The sequence below is a fragment of the Phyllostomus discolor genome, chromosome 2, assembly GCF_004126475.2.
Source record: "Phyllostomus discolor isolate MPI-MPIP mPhyDis1 chromosome 2, mPhyDis1.pri.v3, whole genome shotgun sequence".
In the NCBI taxonomy this organism is placed as follows: domain Eukaryota; kingdom Metazoa; phylum Chordata; class Mammalia; order Chiroptera; family Phyllostomidae; genus Phyllostomus; species Phyllostomus discolor.
Genome location: NC_040904.2, coordinates 201,988,905 through 202,005,792, shown reverse-complemented (window position 1 = coordinate 202,005,792; position 16,888 = coordinate 201,988,905). Strand labels below are relative to the sequence as shown.

General features: G+C 39.6%; 1 protein-coding gene across 5 annotated transcripts in view; it reads left to right on the top strand.

Annotated features, from left to right (window-relative positions):
• Positions 1–9,903, top strand: part of IGF1 (insulin like growth factor 1) — a 74,045-nt gene extending 64,142 nt beyond the window's left edge. For all 5 annotated transcript variants that reach the window (XM_028532789.2, XM_036019498.1, XM_028532790.2 and 2 more), the window contains one exon: positions 5,788–9,903. In XM_028532789.2, the coding sequence (XP_028388590.1) occupies positions 5,788–5,847 (60 nt within the window). In that variant the 3' untranslated portion in view covers positions 5,848–9,903. The remainder of the gene's footprint in view (positions 1–5,787) is intronic.
• Positions 9,904–16,888: the final 6,985 nt, after the last annotated feature.

Here is a 16,888-nt window from a genome sequence, read left to right as displayed (position 1 = left end):
GTTAGAAAACTTGGGCAGTGTATGGTTAAATGTCTTGCCAAGGTCTTGCTCTAACAAGTGGCCAAACCAGAACTGAAACTCAGAATGGACTCCAGTGTGTTAACCATGCACTGCTCTTTCTCTTCTGAATCTGTTTGTTGGTATTTACCTTAGCACAGCCCACCAGTTGTAAGTTCTGAGAGTGGAGAGGGCTGTGTCCTCTTTGTCCTTGTACAGAGCAAATCAGGAAGTAATAGCCTTGCTGTTGACTTGAATGAAGTCTATTCCTATTGTTAAATCAACTGAACAAGTATTTCCTGGTTTGTTTATTCAAAGAACCATGCATCAGTGGTAGATACAGAGGTGAAGGACGCAAGCTACTGCCATGGAGGAGCTTACTTGTTAGTGGGGAAACAAACACGTGTATAATTTACTGCACAGCGCAGAGTGGACCCTTGACAGCACAGAAGGCAGAGCAGGCTGATGTTGCTAACAAGTTCACAAAATGGATCTGAACCAAGGGCCCTTCACACGGTCCCCTCTCTCGCATACTACTGTGGATACCTCTCCATGCCAGGTAAATGTGTCAGGGAGACCACACGTCATCATTACAACATTCTGAAGGGAGTGCTCCTACTTTACACTCTCATTTTACAGAAGAGGAAACTGAGAGCAAGAGAAGAGCCTAGTGATTGCCAAGGTCACACAAGTTCCGTGTGGGGAGTCTGGATCTCAGGCACCTGTGTAAGCCCAGGTCCTCCAAGAAACAGATGAGGCTGGGTTAAATGAGCAAGGGTTTTATTAGGGAAAAATGTCTATATGAAAGGAAATAGGAGAGAATCAGGGAAGACTAAGCAAGCTGTAAGAAAACAGTGCAAGTCTGGCCCCAAGTGAAGGACAGAGGGGGAGTAGGTTGACGGAAGCATCCTAGATGTCTGTACAGTCTAAGGAAGGTCCTTGAGCCAAAGCTGGCCCATAAAGGAAGGGAGTCTTCTATTCCCCAGGAATGAGCCTGCCTTAGTGTCACTCCCACATTCAGTCTTGGGGCTTGGGAAAGGAGCCTGCCCTAGGCCAGTCCACTATAGCCAGAGGAGAGGGTCATATTAAGAAAAAAAAATGGCCATTCCCACCATAATCACATAGCAGATAGGATGTGGTGGTTTCCACGAAAATAAAAAACAAGAAGCTGGGCTAACCAACACCGTGTCCAGTCTACATACCTCTCATTTTTTTTTTTTTGTTAAAGAGGCAGCCACTCCGTCAGGAGCACAAGTCTCTCAAAATGTGCACCTTGACCTCTGGTTTTAAAAGTCACATTCCAAAGTGCTGAGTAAAATCACATGACACTCATTCGGCTTGGCTCCCAGAGAGGAAAAGCTGACCTAACTCTCCTGAATTTGAGCTTGTGATTTCCCGAAGGAAAGAGATATCAAAGTTGGTACTGAGACATCTAAATTGTCCTCCACAATTTCACGCCTGCAGACCAAGCCAGCAAAATAGCAAGAACCTATCCTTTTTAACAGGTAAAGCGCTGAGGCCTGGACCATCTTTTCAAGCATCCACTGCTCTTTCTCCACCACCCCCCATGTTTCCCTTTTTAGGATAAAATCAGTGCAAAGTTAGGACCTTATGATGTATAATGGGCCAATATTCCATGTTGGACAGTATTTTCTCAGAAGTTTTATAGGGTGCCAGGCTTTTCTTAGAGTTTATGTCATAAAATACATTCAACTTGTTTGGAGTGGGTAGAAGCAGAAACATAGTCTATTGAAAATATCCCTGCTTTCTCTCTGGAATTAAAAAAAAAAACTATTATCACCCTTCATTTCAATTCTGTCTCTCAAGCAAAAAAATCTCATAAAGATAGGCAAGGAGAAGAGAAGAGTTTACAATACCCACGGGGTTAGCTTTTGCTCACTGAATACTGTGCTACTCTCCTCTATCAATAACCATACAAATGGGGCTCAGCTCACACTTGTGGTCAGGATGGCACCCACCCCCTAAACCAGCATCTACCACCATCGGGGATCAGGGGCAACTCGTGAAATCATCAACTACAGCTACTGGAGAGACATTGGGACCTTGAGGCACCAGATATTGTTTTACTTCTTGGGGAGGCAGCAAATGTTAATCCAGATTATTATTACTGCCATTGTTATTAGCTCTCAGTGACCTTCTTAATCAAAAAGTTTGTGGATAGTGCCCTGGCTGGTATAGCTCAGTGGATTGAGTGCAGGCTGTGAACCAAAGGCGTGCCAGTTCAATTCCCAGTCAGAACATATGCCTGGGTTGTGGGCCAGGTCCCCAGTGGATGCCACATGAGAGGCAACCACACATTGATGTTTCTCTCTCTCTTTCTCCCTCCTTTCCCCTCTCTCTAAAAATAAAATAAATAAAATCTTTAAAAATAAGTTTGTAGATAGCTTTCTTCTGAAATGCTAGGAGCTAGGATTAGACCTAAGAGATATCAGGAGAATGTGAATGACCCCTATAAGTTGTTTTCTGGCTTCGTAAATATCTGTGTATGGTACCTAATGTGTAATAATATATATATTGCAAAACTAAACCCTCCTCAAACTCATTTCCCACTGAGTTGGTCAACTCTTTCTTCAGAGAAATAAATTCCCTCATCCAACCCTGGTGAGCTAAAGAACCAACATTTAAAAAAAAATCTTACCTTCCCTGGTGTCAATAGGAAACAATATTTACTCACTACTGTTCTCCTTTCAAAAATCTGTCTAGCTGCGTACTAGAAACAGCTTCAGCTGGTTTGTTTGTCTTGGACAAGCTGCCGAAGTGAAAAGTTTTTGCTTGGTTGAATGTGGGACAGTTTCATAACCCTTCAAGAAGTGCCCTGAAGGTGGGAGCCAGCTCCGATGGCTGCCCCTGACATGCCTCCACTTGCTGCCCATGGTCAAGGGTGGCCAGTGCAATTAAATGAACACAATGAGCAAAGCAACAGATGCAACTGAGACCAAATCCCTGAGTGCTTTTGTTTTGTCACTGTCATTGTCTGCAACAAAGAAGTCACATGTGAGAGCCTGGGAAGGGAGCCAAACGCAAACCAGACGACATCCCAGCTGGTTTTGAATGGCCTCCACCGAACGTGTGTGTGCATGGGAACCGTGCTGCTCGGAGCCGAGTCGGCTTTCCTCAAGTGAGTCTCTGCCCATGGCTTTGTTGCGATGCCGACACAGGCCCGGAAGAAATTGGCTGGATCCCTCTGTCCAGACTTTACACCTCAGCTTTGGGACAACATGAAAAGATTCTCCCTGTCGGGGAAAGGATAACATCTATGTGGTGGACCAATCGAACCTCAGGTCCTTTTGCCTCAGCATCATGAATGTGAAGAGTGAAGCATAGAAGATATTCAAATGCCTTCTTCTGCAAAGCTGGGATTTAATGTAGCTTGAGATGAAGATGAAAGATTAAACACCTCATGTGGCTTTCTTTCAATTTATTATTTCATTCTTGAGTATTTTCCTAGTTTGGGTATTTTCCACAGTCTTAGGAATATCTTTTTTTTCTCTAAGTTGGTATACCTCTTAAACAGAAAAAGCTAAAACTCAAATTAGCATATTTTTAGACTTGTTAATTTGGTCAGTAGTTTGGTAGAGAGGTAAGGACCCTTAATAATAACTGTTTGGAGTTTCGATTGTCACATACCTAATCAGCAGGGTTTGCTGAGAATTGAACAGAAACATTTCAAGGTATTTGGGGTGACAGTGATCCCACTATGTGGCCCCATATGTATTTCTGCCATTTTTCTGAGGAACTCCTCTAAGAAAGTACAATAAGATGTAAGATTAGAAATACAAATTTACTGGTAGTTTAACAGGAGATGCTTTATTCAGCAAGAAATACATATTAAGTGGGCTTAATAAATGGTCTACGATATTTGGGGAAGTGCCAGGATTTTAAACAGATGGCATTTCAAGCTATCCTATACACATGACCAATTTCTTTCCATAAGCTTTCTTTTCAGTGGCCCCTGAGCTAGATATTTTAATAAGCATTTTTACACAATGATGCCATCTTCCTTCTATTCTGTCACCATAAGATGTTGACCATTAACTTACAAAGTACTAACTGGCTTTTATGAAGGACTTGGTGATAACTCCAATATTCCAGGTAGAGCTGAAAAACATGTGTTAGAAACAGTGACCAGCCCTGGCTGGTGTGGCTCAGTGGATTGAGTGCCAGCCTGCAAACCAAAGGGTCGCCAGTTTGATTCCCTGTCAGGGTACATGCCTGGGTTGTGGGCCAGGTCCCCAGTAGGGGGCACGTGACAGGCCACCACACATTGATGTTTTTCTCTCTTTCTTTCTCCCTTCCCTTCTCTCTGAAAATGTATAAATAAAATAAATGTTAAAAACAAAAACAAAAAAGAAAAATGACCAAATCCCTATGGGCCTTAGCCCAAGGATGAGTAGATGATTCTGCCTCAGCTTCTCACCCCCTCCAGGCATCACGTCCAAAGAAACTTAAAGGTCCCGTACAATGGTCTGTAAGCTCCTAACAATGATCCGGTGAGTGATTACCTTAGCCAGAAGGAAGAATTTGGAGATCCCAGCCACCGTGGAAAGAACTATTGTTTTTGGTCTTGACAGAAACCTGTTCTCAGATAAAGGGCCACTGTGGATTTGAAACCCTGTTCTGGACCAACAATCACTCATTACATTCTCCTAGAAGGGCCTCCTGGCCAGAGTTGAAACCAAGAGAAGAAACACCTAATGACAGGTGTTTCATAGGTGTTTCAAACGCCACTTCCTCCTGGGTTTTATTTCACATCTTATGTATCTAAATAAACGTTGCTGTTTAAACACATTTGAGTATACAATAACTATAGGAAAAGTATAATAAATTGATTATCAAACATGCATTTGTTCATATATTTAATTCATTCTGTAACTAGGTACTGAACACCTGCAGAACCCTGAGCGCTATTCTAAACATAGGCTGTAACTGTGCAAACAGCCAAGTGCCTACTATCATAGAGTTTCTGTCCTAAGGAAAATGTAGTATTCCTTGGAGGAAACCATTGCTTGTTGATGAGTGAATGGTAGCGCCAAAGAAGGAACCCTGGAATTTTAGTCCAGGCATGGTTACTTCCAATAAAAATAAAATACCGAGAATAAAAGGAGTAAGATGGATGATGATGACGATGTTGATGATGATGATACTTACGTAGTACTTGCCATGTGCCAGACCTATTATAAGTGCTTTCATGTACTAAGTCTTTAATCCTTAATCCTACAAGGTAAAAACTCTGTCAGTGTGTCTGTGATGCCAGATCAATTGCAAAGTTTCCCAATCATCTACTTCTAAAACTATGTCTTTCTCCAAAGGGCAAAAAGGAAGACATAAAAAAGAAATATCCTCTTTTGACAAAAATTAAAACACAGCAAAGTGCAATAAAACCACAAATGATAATCCCAAAATATGACTTTTTTTTTCCTCACTAGGAAAAGATGCTACAAGCCAGGAGACTGAATTTTTCAGGATCTCCTTTCTATCCATAAATCGGTGATAGCAGCAGATGAATAGAAACACATGTTTGCATGGTTATAAAGCAATCTGTGGTCCCCATGCCACCGGGGGCACATAGAAGTAGCTTGAGTGAGATTTAGCTAAAAGCCTATTTCCTTAAATACATTTTTTCTCAGAAAAACCTGGCCCAAGCTCTCTGCTAGGTTGACTGGTAAGGCATAAGATATAAAAGGTTGAAACTCAATGTTAGAAGTAGATGATGGGTAAGGTATATAAAAATTCCCCAAGTTAATGGCACTTTTTCTCTCTTGTTTTTAGGAAGTACATTTGAAGAACGCAAGTAGAGGGAATGCAGGAAATAAGAATTACAGAATGTAGGAGGACCTTCCTGAGGAGTGAAGAATGACATGCCACCGGCAGGGTCCTTTGCTGTGCATGAGTTACCTATAAAGCACCAGAAAATCTACCAAAAAATAAGTTTGATAACTTTCAAAAAATGAGCATTCCCCCCCAATGAAATACACGAGTAAACATTACAAACATTGTCTTTAGAAGTGATTGTTAAAAGCTTTGCACCTTGCAAAAAAATGGTCCTGGAGTTGGTAGATTGCTGTTGATCCTTTATCAATAATGTTCTATAAAGAAAAAATATATCTATATATCTATATATATATAAATATATATCTTAGTCCCTGCCTCTCAAGAGCCACAAATGCATGGGTGTTGTCTAGATCCAGTTGCACTAAATTTGTCTCTGAATCTTGGCTACTGGAGCCATTCATTCAGCAGTCTTGTCTAAGTGGTTTATTAATTTTTTATTTGCACTTCTTTCTACACAACACAGGTTGTTTGTTTTACAGTATCTGATGACCTTGTTTGTCTGTCTCCATCCACCCCCCTTCATCACCTTACATTTGCCAAATTTGGCCTCTGCCATAGCAGCAGCAAGCAGTCAAGTGGCATACCGATTTTTAATCCACGAGATTCTATCTGTGGCATTTATACCAAATATAAGTTGGATGCCTTTATTTTAGACACAAAGCTTTATTTTTCCACATCTTGCTTAAAAAAATGCAAATAGTTGCAACTTTGAGGCCAAACATTTTTAAGTGTATGTGTTAAGCATAGAAAGTCTCAAACTCTCAACAGTTCCTTCAAATGATGAGTTAGTGTGCGACCTAATTAGCAACTTCTCCCTCTTAATTTTTTCCATATAGAGCACTATGTAAACTTCACATATCAACAATACCAGATATATCAAACAGTATGTAAAACTCTCTTTTTTAGGACAATGGTGCTATTTTGTAGTTTGTTATATGAGAGAATCTGGCCAAAACGGTAAAAGGTGAAAGCAAAACAAAAGAGGATGCCTGGACCCAGAGATGACACAGAGGGGAAGGGTACTAATGATCCACCCACCCAGGAAAGAAGGCAAAGTACCCCCGATTATGCCTTCCAAAAGAAACTGAAGACACAAAGTCCACCAATGCAAATTTGTTTGGCGAGTCCAGCAAGGAGTGGGAAAAACAGAAGGCTAGGAGTTGAACAGCCCTGGTTTCTTTTTCTCACTGAAGAACAAACATCTGCCGACTCGGCCACGGACTCACCACTTTGTGACCTTGGGCAAGTCACTTCACCTCTCTGTGCCTCAGTTTCCTCATCTGCAAAATGGGGCAATATGTCATCTACCTACCTCACAGGGGTGGTATGAGGATTAAAAAGATAAAGCTCCAGATTATTATCCTGGGTTGCTATGAAGGTGCAAATTCAGAGCCCTTGAGTTGCTGGGGTGCAAGGAATTCTATAAACAACCCATGTAGAGCACAGCTAGGAAATTGATTAGCCTAATGTTCCTGACACACCAATTTTTGTCAATAAAGCTATTCCATTATGTACCCAACTAGCTAGTTGTGAAAAGCTAGCAGCTTGAGCTCTTCTAAAATGTTTTCAAACTAAGTTAGAGACTTTTGATTAACAACTATTTTGAATTCTGCATTTGGGTTCATAAATAGGAAGCAAAAGGAAAGGAAAAGAAAAAAGGAGAAAAACAAAAAGACTTTTACCAACAAAAGGGTGATTAGTCAATTTGTTAACACTCACTGAGTGTTCCAAACAGTTACTAGAAATCTAGTAATAGTTCTTTTAATATTATAAGTGATACTCAGTTCATTTTGAAAAACACAGGTATTCATTTTTTAGGCAATATTAAAAATGGTCCAAGATTTCAACTATTGAAATAGTAGCTAATAAAAAATAATAATTCCTTTCTTTGATAAATTTTCCTTTTATCCTTGGCCATATATGTATATACATTTATATACATACATTTTTTAAATTTTTTTGTTAACATATACTTGAGTAGAGTTGCTAGCCAAGAAGCAAAAATTTCCTTCATGAGTAGAAATTCTCCCTCATGTCTGCCTAGAAGAGTGGCCCCAGCCTTCCATGGATGTGTCTTATCCATTCAGCTAAAAATTGGTATCAAGAAAACCCAATGGTGAGGACAAGCCCATAGTGACCTAAAAAATGTTTCCTGTCTATGTACCAAGATTTTATTAGAACAATGAATCACCCACCATTTGGATCTTTTATCTGCCCTATAACTTTTGGATGAAAAGCAACCAGGTTTGATTCTTTCATGTATATTGTATCCCTTTTATTATTAGAAAATACATATGGAAAACAAAAATGACATCTTTAGTTTTCATCCCACTGGTTCACCTTAAGGTTCAGAGGCCAGAAATAAAAATACGTACATACATACTTCCTGAAATTCAGAACATACGCAAAAAGTTCTATTTGGTGGGTGCTCCTGCTCAGCCAACAAGTATTTTAACCCTCAGTCCACAGTGTTATTTGAATTGAGCATCTCGGGCATGCTGAGCAACATTCTGACCACTATGGACAGATGTAAAAGAAACCAGAAGTCATTTTTACCCTTCGTCTGTTTTCCAAACATATGGGTTCTGTGGAGCAGGGTGCTGCACCTCTCTTTTCAAAATGGCACTTCTAATTTTTAGTTTTTGTTCCCAGAGTATATACCTTTTTAAGTTACTGACTCCCGGCAATACTTTATGCAATCTTCTGCTGACCTACAGGTTTCCAGATCTAGTTGGATGGGATGATTCTAAAAGTGTCTATGACTTACTTGATTGACTTAGAAATTCTATTCACGGTCCAAATGCTCTGGTGAGGAAAGCTTAAATAGGCAAAGACATCATCTTTCTTAACTTTCCCCAACACATAATCCTCTCCGACTGTAGTAAGTCATCTAATTAAAAATTAACTAATCCTTATATTAACCCACTATCTTATTTTCAAATGAATTAAAACTAAAACTAGGAGACAATTTCTTGTAAACTCCAAAACTCAGGTTATCACCATATACTACAGCAGAACAACCCAGGACAGACAGAAAGGGAGCAACTAAAAGTTCACAACTAAAAACTTCATAAGCTTTGCTCCGGAATTTTAAAGTGAAGCAATTTCAAGATATGCGTGAAACAGTCATAAATATTAGTAATATTTAGCTTTCAACTTCATAGGCTTGTCATTTAAATAATGATACAGAATACCGCTCTCAAATTTTTGTTCCCCTTTCCCCAAATAGCATAATGACATTGTTGAAACATTTTAAGACAAGGAGGCTCCATTGAAAAAGCTAACACATCTCTCCATCACAATCCACTCTTCTAGAGCTAGAGAAAAACTCTTCCAACACATCATACACTCACACACTCAGAGCCCAATGCAATATTAAGGAAAAAAAATCCCTGTTTTGAGAAATCTTATTAAAAAAAAAAAAGGCTGGCCTCCCTAAGAATCCTTCCCCTCCTGGGGATGTCACTGTCTGTGTGGGTAAAAGCATCTCATGCCCTGCGGCTCCAGGGTTTCTGTTACTGGTTTATGCACTTGGGAGTATGATTCAAATGGAAGACGTAGCACAGTTTTGCTTTCCCGTTTATTGTTTGGCCAGCTATGCCAATGTGGTGCTATTGTTTCTTTAAGAAAGTACTTGACTAAAAAAAAAAAGGAAAAAAAGAAAAAAAAGAAAGCATAGACATATTTTTTTAAAGTATAAAAACAACAATTCTATAACTAGATGGCTTAATAAGGCAGCATTTGGTCTAGTCACCACCACCTTTCAACTGTTTATCGCTCACAAGTTGCAGACTGTTCACCAAATGGTGAGTTTGGGGGTGTCGGGGCAGAAGATGGAAATGGTTTAGAATCAGAAGGCTCCATTATTTTGTTGGCTCTCAAACTCAGCAAAATCAGCACTATGTTACCCAATCTAAACACCTTGATCAGAGCATGGAATATAAATGGGGGGAAAGTATCTTACAGGCAAATGGCAGAACTAAACAAATGATTACTTACTGATTTTTTTTTTTTTGGTGCTCTCTGCTCTAAAACAGATATTCAGCAAGTGGAGAAAATAAAAAACAAAAAGAAAAAATGCATAGATTCACCTGCTAAAAATAGCTTCTGCCACATCTCCTTGAGTCAATTTTTGGCATTTATTAGTTTATAAAATATATTCCCCCTTCATCTAAACATCTCAAAGAGCAATAGCTCCCATTAAAAGCAATCACTGATCTCATTGGGAAATGTTGGAAAGCATTTGCTTTTGAGATGGGGGTTATCTACTGTTAAGGAAAGAGAAGAATTTATGAGAAATTGTTGAAAGAGATGGCTAACAATCTGTGAAGATTTTTTTGTTATTGATTTCTATTTTATACAGTCTTTATGAATATCGACGTATTCAAAGATGACTCGGTTCTTTCTTCTTTTTTCATATCGGAATGAGGGATGATAAGTTACAATCATGTAGAGTCTTTAAAACTATAGGCTAGATAGAAATGTACGTTCGACATGTTGAAACTATAATCAGACTATTTAAAATGTTTTTGGTATTTTTAATCTTAAAAGACCATGCTAATTTATTAGAGACAGATCCTGTTGGGCTCTCTTCACGAGAAAGAACCTGCCCACTCCCATCACGTGGGCCTTCCCAACAATGCTTTCAAAAGACAAATCTGACTTATGCATCATTATGGCATCATTTACTTTACATTTTTAAAATTTTCAAATTGAGAAGAATTGCGATTCTTTATATCCCTCTCCTCCAATGATCATAAAGTCCAGAACCTGAGAGGGCAAAAACAAGAAGAAAATTTTGTTGGTTCCTTGTTTCTGGTTTGTTTGTTTGTTCGTTCGTTTTCAATGCTAGTATTTAATCCTATAATACATATTTGCTTATTGATATTTTAATATCCTAGAAGCCTTTCCTGTTAGGTATTAGAAACTGATGCATAGATATCTTTTTTGTATTTCTATTTTTTTTTAAGAAAAGGGGGATGAGAAGACTGTCTGAAGCTTTAAGTGCGTATGGTACAAGATAAAGATATCAATTTCAATGGCCCAGTCCTATCTGGAACAGTACTTTTTTTTTTAGGAAACCCCTCATAGATAAGGCAGAAGCCCAGAGAATTTTTGAAACTGTCTTTATTCCTCCCAGTCCTTATTCATTGAGTATCAGCCTCAAAATTTTATAAAGGACTGGCCAAGCGGAAGCCCTAGAATTAAAGGGACCTCTTTGAAAACACACATTTTACATGTTGCCTCTTAATCTTTGATTACATATTGATTTTAAACACGGTCCTTCTTTTTCCATTCCTCAGCTGCCATCGATAAGGCCTATCAAGAGGGAAAAAACATTTTTTAATTAAAAAAGGGAACACAAAAGTCCAAATATCACTGCCCATTTGAAATATGAGTTCACATGGAGGAGATAGAGTTCCTCTTAATTAACCCCTCTGGAATCACCTCCAAAATGACCTTTCACAATCCTTAGAATCTGCCCTTTTTAAATTTCCCAGGCTAACTGTACCCTAAAATTATACTTTATCCATTTTCTCTTGCCCAAAATGCACCGTTGTAAAAGTAGGAAAAAGGGAACCAGGACTCACAAATCCCTTCCAAGCCACCCATTGGCCCCACTCACTCACCCGTGGGGAAACCACTTCTGTTAATCCCTTAATCTGATTTTCTTTGGATATTTATCTTGTACCTGCTGCTATACACACTGCAGGAGGGACTCTGAAACCTCAAGCTGTCTACTCACATCTCTTATCTGTGTCTGTGTATCATTAATATGTCTATTCAAAACAGCAAAACCTTTCAAACATGCAGCTTATATTCAGTTTACATAAGGGCCCCAAATACCACGTCGTATCTCTTTTTACAAAGAGGGTTAATAAACTATGACAAATGGGATTACATCACGCGTTTCGCTTCATATGCTTTTTATCACACTTATAGGCTAAGAGTGATAAATAAACTTACAGACACTGAATTAATTTGCCCTGCTACTTTGGAACCAGAAAATAATGATTGGTCATTCATTATGTCATAGTTCAAAATCATATTTTTTATTAAATTAACTCTGATTGTATTTGAAATTATTATTCATTTATGGCAGAAGAATATCAATCCTAATGACTTCTAAAAATGTAACTAACTGAATCATTATCTTACATTTACTGTTTAATAAGCATATTTTGAAAATGTATGGCTAGAGCATCATAATAAAATTATATATCTTTCTTTAGTAATTACATTAAAATTAATCATGTTTGATTAATTAGTTCTTTTGGACAATGTTGGTGTAATGTGTCATTCCTGAAGAATTCTACTGTTATATAGCATTTTTATTAATTAAAGTCATTGCAACAAATAAACATGAAAACTTACCCAGAAAAATAAAACTAATCATACACCAGAATGGAGATATCTTATAGAATTTACAGGTTATGTGTAAAAACAAATATGCTTCAAAGAACTTGTACAAACTATATGAGATGCATGAATTGTAAAATATCTTCATTAACAATAAAGCAGGTTTAAGTAACTGACCCCATTCCCATAACTCATTCCAATAATGAGTTATTATCCATGACACAAAGCATTTGGGGAAAAGATTTTCTATCATATATATGGCACGTGAAATATACAAGTAGCATTTCATTATTTCCATGTTGAGAGATTTTATAAGAATGTAATCTCTCAGCGTTAATTTTTTACTGAACAGGTACTGTGAATATCAAACTCACAGCAGCATTTGTAGAAGACAACGTGGAAAGATTAGCAATTTCCTTTTTGGTTAAAAGCATCTCACTTCATTTTCCTTTTCTTAAACCCTCTGTGAGCTATTTGTAAAATAAAGGCTTGCAAGCTTTGTGCTTGACTTTAGGTAACTCACAACCATACTGGAGTTATTTTCTTTCATGCAGCTTGCCATCACTTCCAACTTTATTTCCTCAAAGTTTCCGGGGCTCACCCCAGGACTAACATTCTCGAGCCATCTCATCCTCTCTGTGCTCAGCGTCTTGCCTCCCATGGCCATGAGCTTCCAAAATGCATTGCTTCTCCATACCTTCTAGCCTGGATAATACTTTTCTCCCTTCCCTTTTCATCCATTCACACTAAGCTAATCGGGGTACAGCCTTTCACTGAAGGTTTTGTAGATGACAAAGTGGGAAGGCAGATAAATACAGGGCACAAAATGGCTGCCAGTGCCAAGCCATCACTGTTACTAAATTCCACAAAGGAATTTCTGGTTGGCTCATTTGCCTCCTGTCATCTTAGTAAGATCCCTTCTTCTCTTCTGCAGACTTTCCCGGGAATTACTTTCTATCCAATCCTTCATCCTCTCTCTTACAAAGAACTTACAAGAAGGTCCTGCTACCTTCTGATGCAGAGAAATCTTTCCCCACCACAGCTTCACTTGGTGTGGGGGAGGGGGCAGGGCCCTGCTCACCTTTCAATACTGAATATGGTGGAAAGGTGTTTTTTCCTAAACAAAAGAGCAATTTTGACCCTAAGAGGAATTCTGTCTTCCTTCAAGGTCATCTAGGTCAAAACACAGCCTCTTTTGAACAGGACATTATTTTTTCCCTGTAAGATATGCATGAGTGATCATTGCCACCACACCCCAACAATAATGATGGTTAATAGTTGCCAAGCACTTACTATGGATCAGTCACTATGCCAAGTGGTTTGTCTACATTATCCCATTAGTCCTTACAGAAATTCTCTGCGTCAGGCACTGTTATGAACCCAGTTTGACAGATTAGGAGACGGAGGCTCAAAGACATATCTCCCTGAAGGTCACGAACAGTCAAGGCCGGCTGGAATCTGGGTCTGAGGTCATCAAAACCTGCATTTTTCCTAGCCAGTCACAGGGACAGTTCCATATCCTGATGAATACATTTTTGTTCCAATTTGGTTTTATATACTACGGGCAGATGTAGAGCTAATGGCACCTTTGAGTGATAAGCTATTTTTGAATAGGATGGTATTAAGATAAATAAGCATTTCTGCTCCATAACCAACGTCTCTAATCAGGTTTTCCACCTCGCCCACTGCCACTTGTTACCCCTCAGGTTGTGTCTGTGACATCTAATGATAAACCCATCTCAGGGTACCTCAGTGAGAAAGGGTGTGTCTTGGGCCCGTATACAGCCCAGAAATCAACCTTTCCACATAAGTAAAGCTAGAAGCTGATCATAAAGAACCCTTCCAAAAGTTCTGGCAACTCCACACCAATATGTGGTGTCAAGGGACACAGTTGAACCAGGACTTCCAAACTGTGGACTCACGGAGTGAGCTTCATGAGACCCATATTCCTACATCCCTGCCCTTCCATAAGGCCTTAGTCATCCGCTCCTCAGGTGCCCAGTGGGTACCACGCTAGCCCTTAATGGCATTTTGGAAAGGTGCAGGGATACTTGGGGTTGTCATTCATAATGACTGAGGAGGGCATTATTGGCGTTCACTGAGGAGGGGTCAATGCTCCAGACATTTCATGTAGATGACAAACCTATTTATAATCACCTAAGCCTAGAATAAGAGACATAAGCCTAGAATATAACTTAAATTAACTTATAAACTCATTTCATGATTTCAATAGAAGCTGGATTTTCCAGGAATACAATTGCCACATTAAGGGGAAGGTGGTACTTGATTTCATTTGGAACTTTACCAAGTGTTGTCCCCTGCTGCAGAAAAAAAACCCTCATGGATGGCAAGGTTAGTGATGGTTGGAATCTCTCCACTTTCCACCGGTGTCAGTCCACCGAAAACCGCCACAGCCAGGACTCGCCACGTAGGGATTAACATTGGACCACTTCATCTCATTCTCAAGTAGAGCTGTGCCTGAGAATTTCTGTCTTGTAAGGCACATTATTTTATTACAAATAGTTTTCATTTTACTTCTCCCTGTTACTACAATTCAGGCCTCATTATGATTTTTATTTGAAACTATATATGCCAGTATTATCTATGAATTTCACTTTGGGACATTAAAGGGTTGATCATAAAATATTCATTTTACTAAGGGGAGCTTTGGGTCTGATAGAGCTGAACCACGGGGCTATCCGTACACACCAGTTATGATCCCCCCTGGGGGACAGATGACAGGTGGAGGGAAGAGCTTTTACTGTCTTCTCAGGGAGGCATCTTAAAGTGCAAAGTTGAGCTGAAAGCTGGTATCTTTCTCACCTTGTTTATGAACAGAGATTAAACCTCCTTGAGATCCAATAAAGGATAATGGTTATGGTTAATACAACATCTGGTTTCTAAATGTTCTTTCCTTCACCCTGTGATGGGCTGAGATGATTTTGAAAAGAATAAAGCAATCACTAAAAACAAAAACAGATGTAAATTGGATTGGAGACAATTGCAGCAGTGTATCAGAAGTAAAATTCGACCTTAGATTTCAAGTGAAGCAGGAAATGTGGCCTTAAAAGGGAGGTGTCTCTTTTTAATGGTTTACTACTAGAAAAGTAAAACATTGAGCAACTGTCCTATGATTTCCTAGTGCAACTTTGTTTCTTTAACTCAGTGGCTCCTGCTTGGCCCCCAACCTCCTCCAGAGAGAACAGTGAGGAGAATCTCTCTCTAAATGGAAATTGGAGGGTGAGGATGTCATGGTCTCAGTTTGTGGCTATTTCTCCCTATGAGTGCTGTGGCTGACCCCTCGCTTCACCTCACACCCATGGCACTCTCCTCTCCAACCCCAAATCTCTCAAACACGCAAGAAAGAGAGGGAAAGGAAGAGAGACTGTGTCAAGGGAGACAACACTAACAGGGTTGATACCCAGGACTGCGCTGCCCCCAGTTTGGCCCAGAGCTCTGAATGCAGCCAGTCTTCCAGAACCTAAAGCTCTCAAAGATAGGGTTACGCACCCAAAGACCACCTTCTCTCCTTACTTCTTCTGTCTCTCTCTGCTTTAAAAGTCATTTGGAAATGGAAACATTTTGATCGCCCCCACCTCACCCCAGCCAAATGACTGCAAATTCTCTTCTGGTATCTTGCCTGCTGCAGCCATAGTAAAAGGTACAGTGAAGTAATACCATCCTTATTTCTGCTGGAATATACTAGTTATTTATCTGTTTGCTGTCATCAATTGCTTTTCTCTATGTCCCAGCATCCCTTCACTGCTCTGTTTCACAAGGAACTACATTCCCCAGCCCCTGTGTTCTCCGCTTCCCTGGCAGGTTTGGCTAATAGGAGGCGCTAACAAAATCACGTGCAGAAGGAAGGAAGGAGGTAGGGTATTTCTGCCCTTTTCTCTCGCTGCCCCAAGTAGCATCTTTGGCAGTAATCACAGTTCTTCCCTCCATGGTCCCTTCCTTCCCCGCCCCCGCAACCCTGTGACAGCACCCTGTCCCCTATCCATCCAGATGGTTTTTCTCTGATGGGAGCACCCCCTCCACTACGTGTCTCTCTATGCCTAGGGATGGTAGTGACTTCCTGGTGGTGTCCATCACTGCTTGACTCCACTTTCTTATTTGTCTACTCGTCCCTTCCATCACCTGTATTAAATACCTTGTTGAAAATGCCTAGCATGATTTCTGCTCCCCTTCTGGGCCCTAAGTAATAGCCACAAGAATAGCATAACGGTAAGAAGCCTGAGCACTGAAATCAAGCAGGCACAAGTCTGTGTTGCGGTTCTGGCACTTGCAGCTGTGTGCTCGAACAAGTCAAAACAACTTTCGTGAGCATCAGTTTCCTCTTTTGTAAAATGGCAACAATAGTAATAATATCATATCCCTCATATGGTATTTGAGATTAAGCATTATCATGCAATAGTTCCTAGGTTTCTAGAGTTCTCAAAATAGCAACATTTGCAATAATAATAATAAAGACATTTGCAAGAAATGGATATAAGTTGAGGAAATCTTTATTTGGCTAACTTAAGGACATTTTTTAAAAATCAGTCATCGCCATTATGTCATCACAAGGGAATTCATTCCACAGTATGGCTATATTTTAAAATAAAGGGCAATTTCTTAAATTTAATAAGTTAGCTCTACAAAAACTGATCACATTGGCTGAGTCTATTTTCATCTT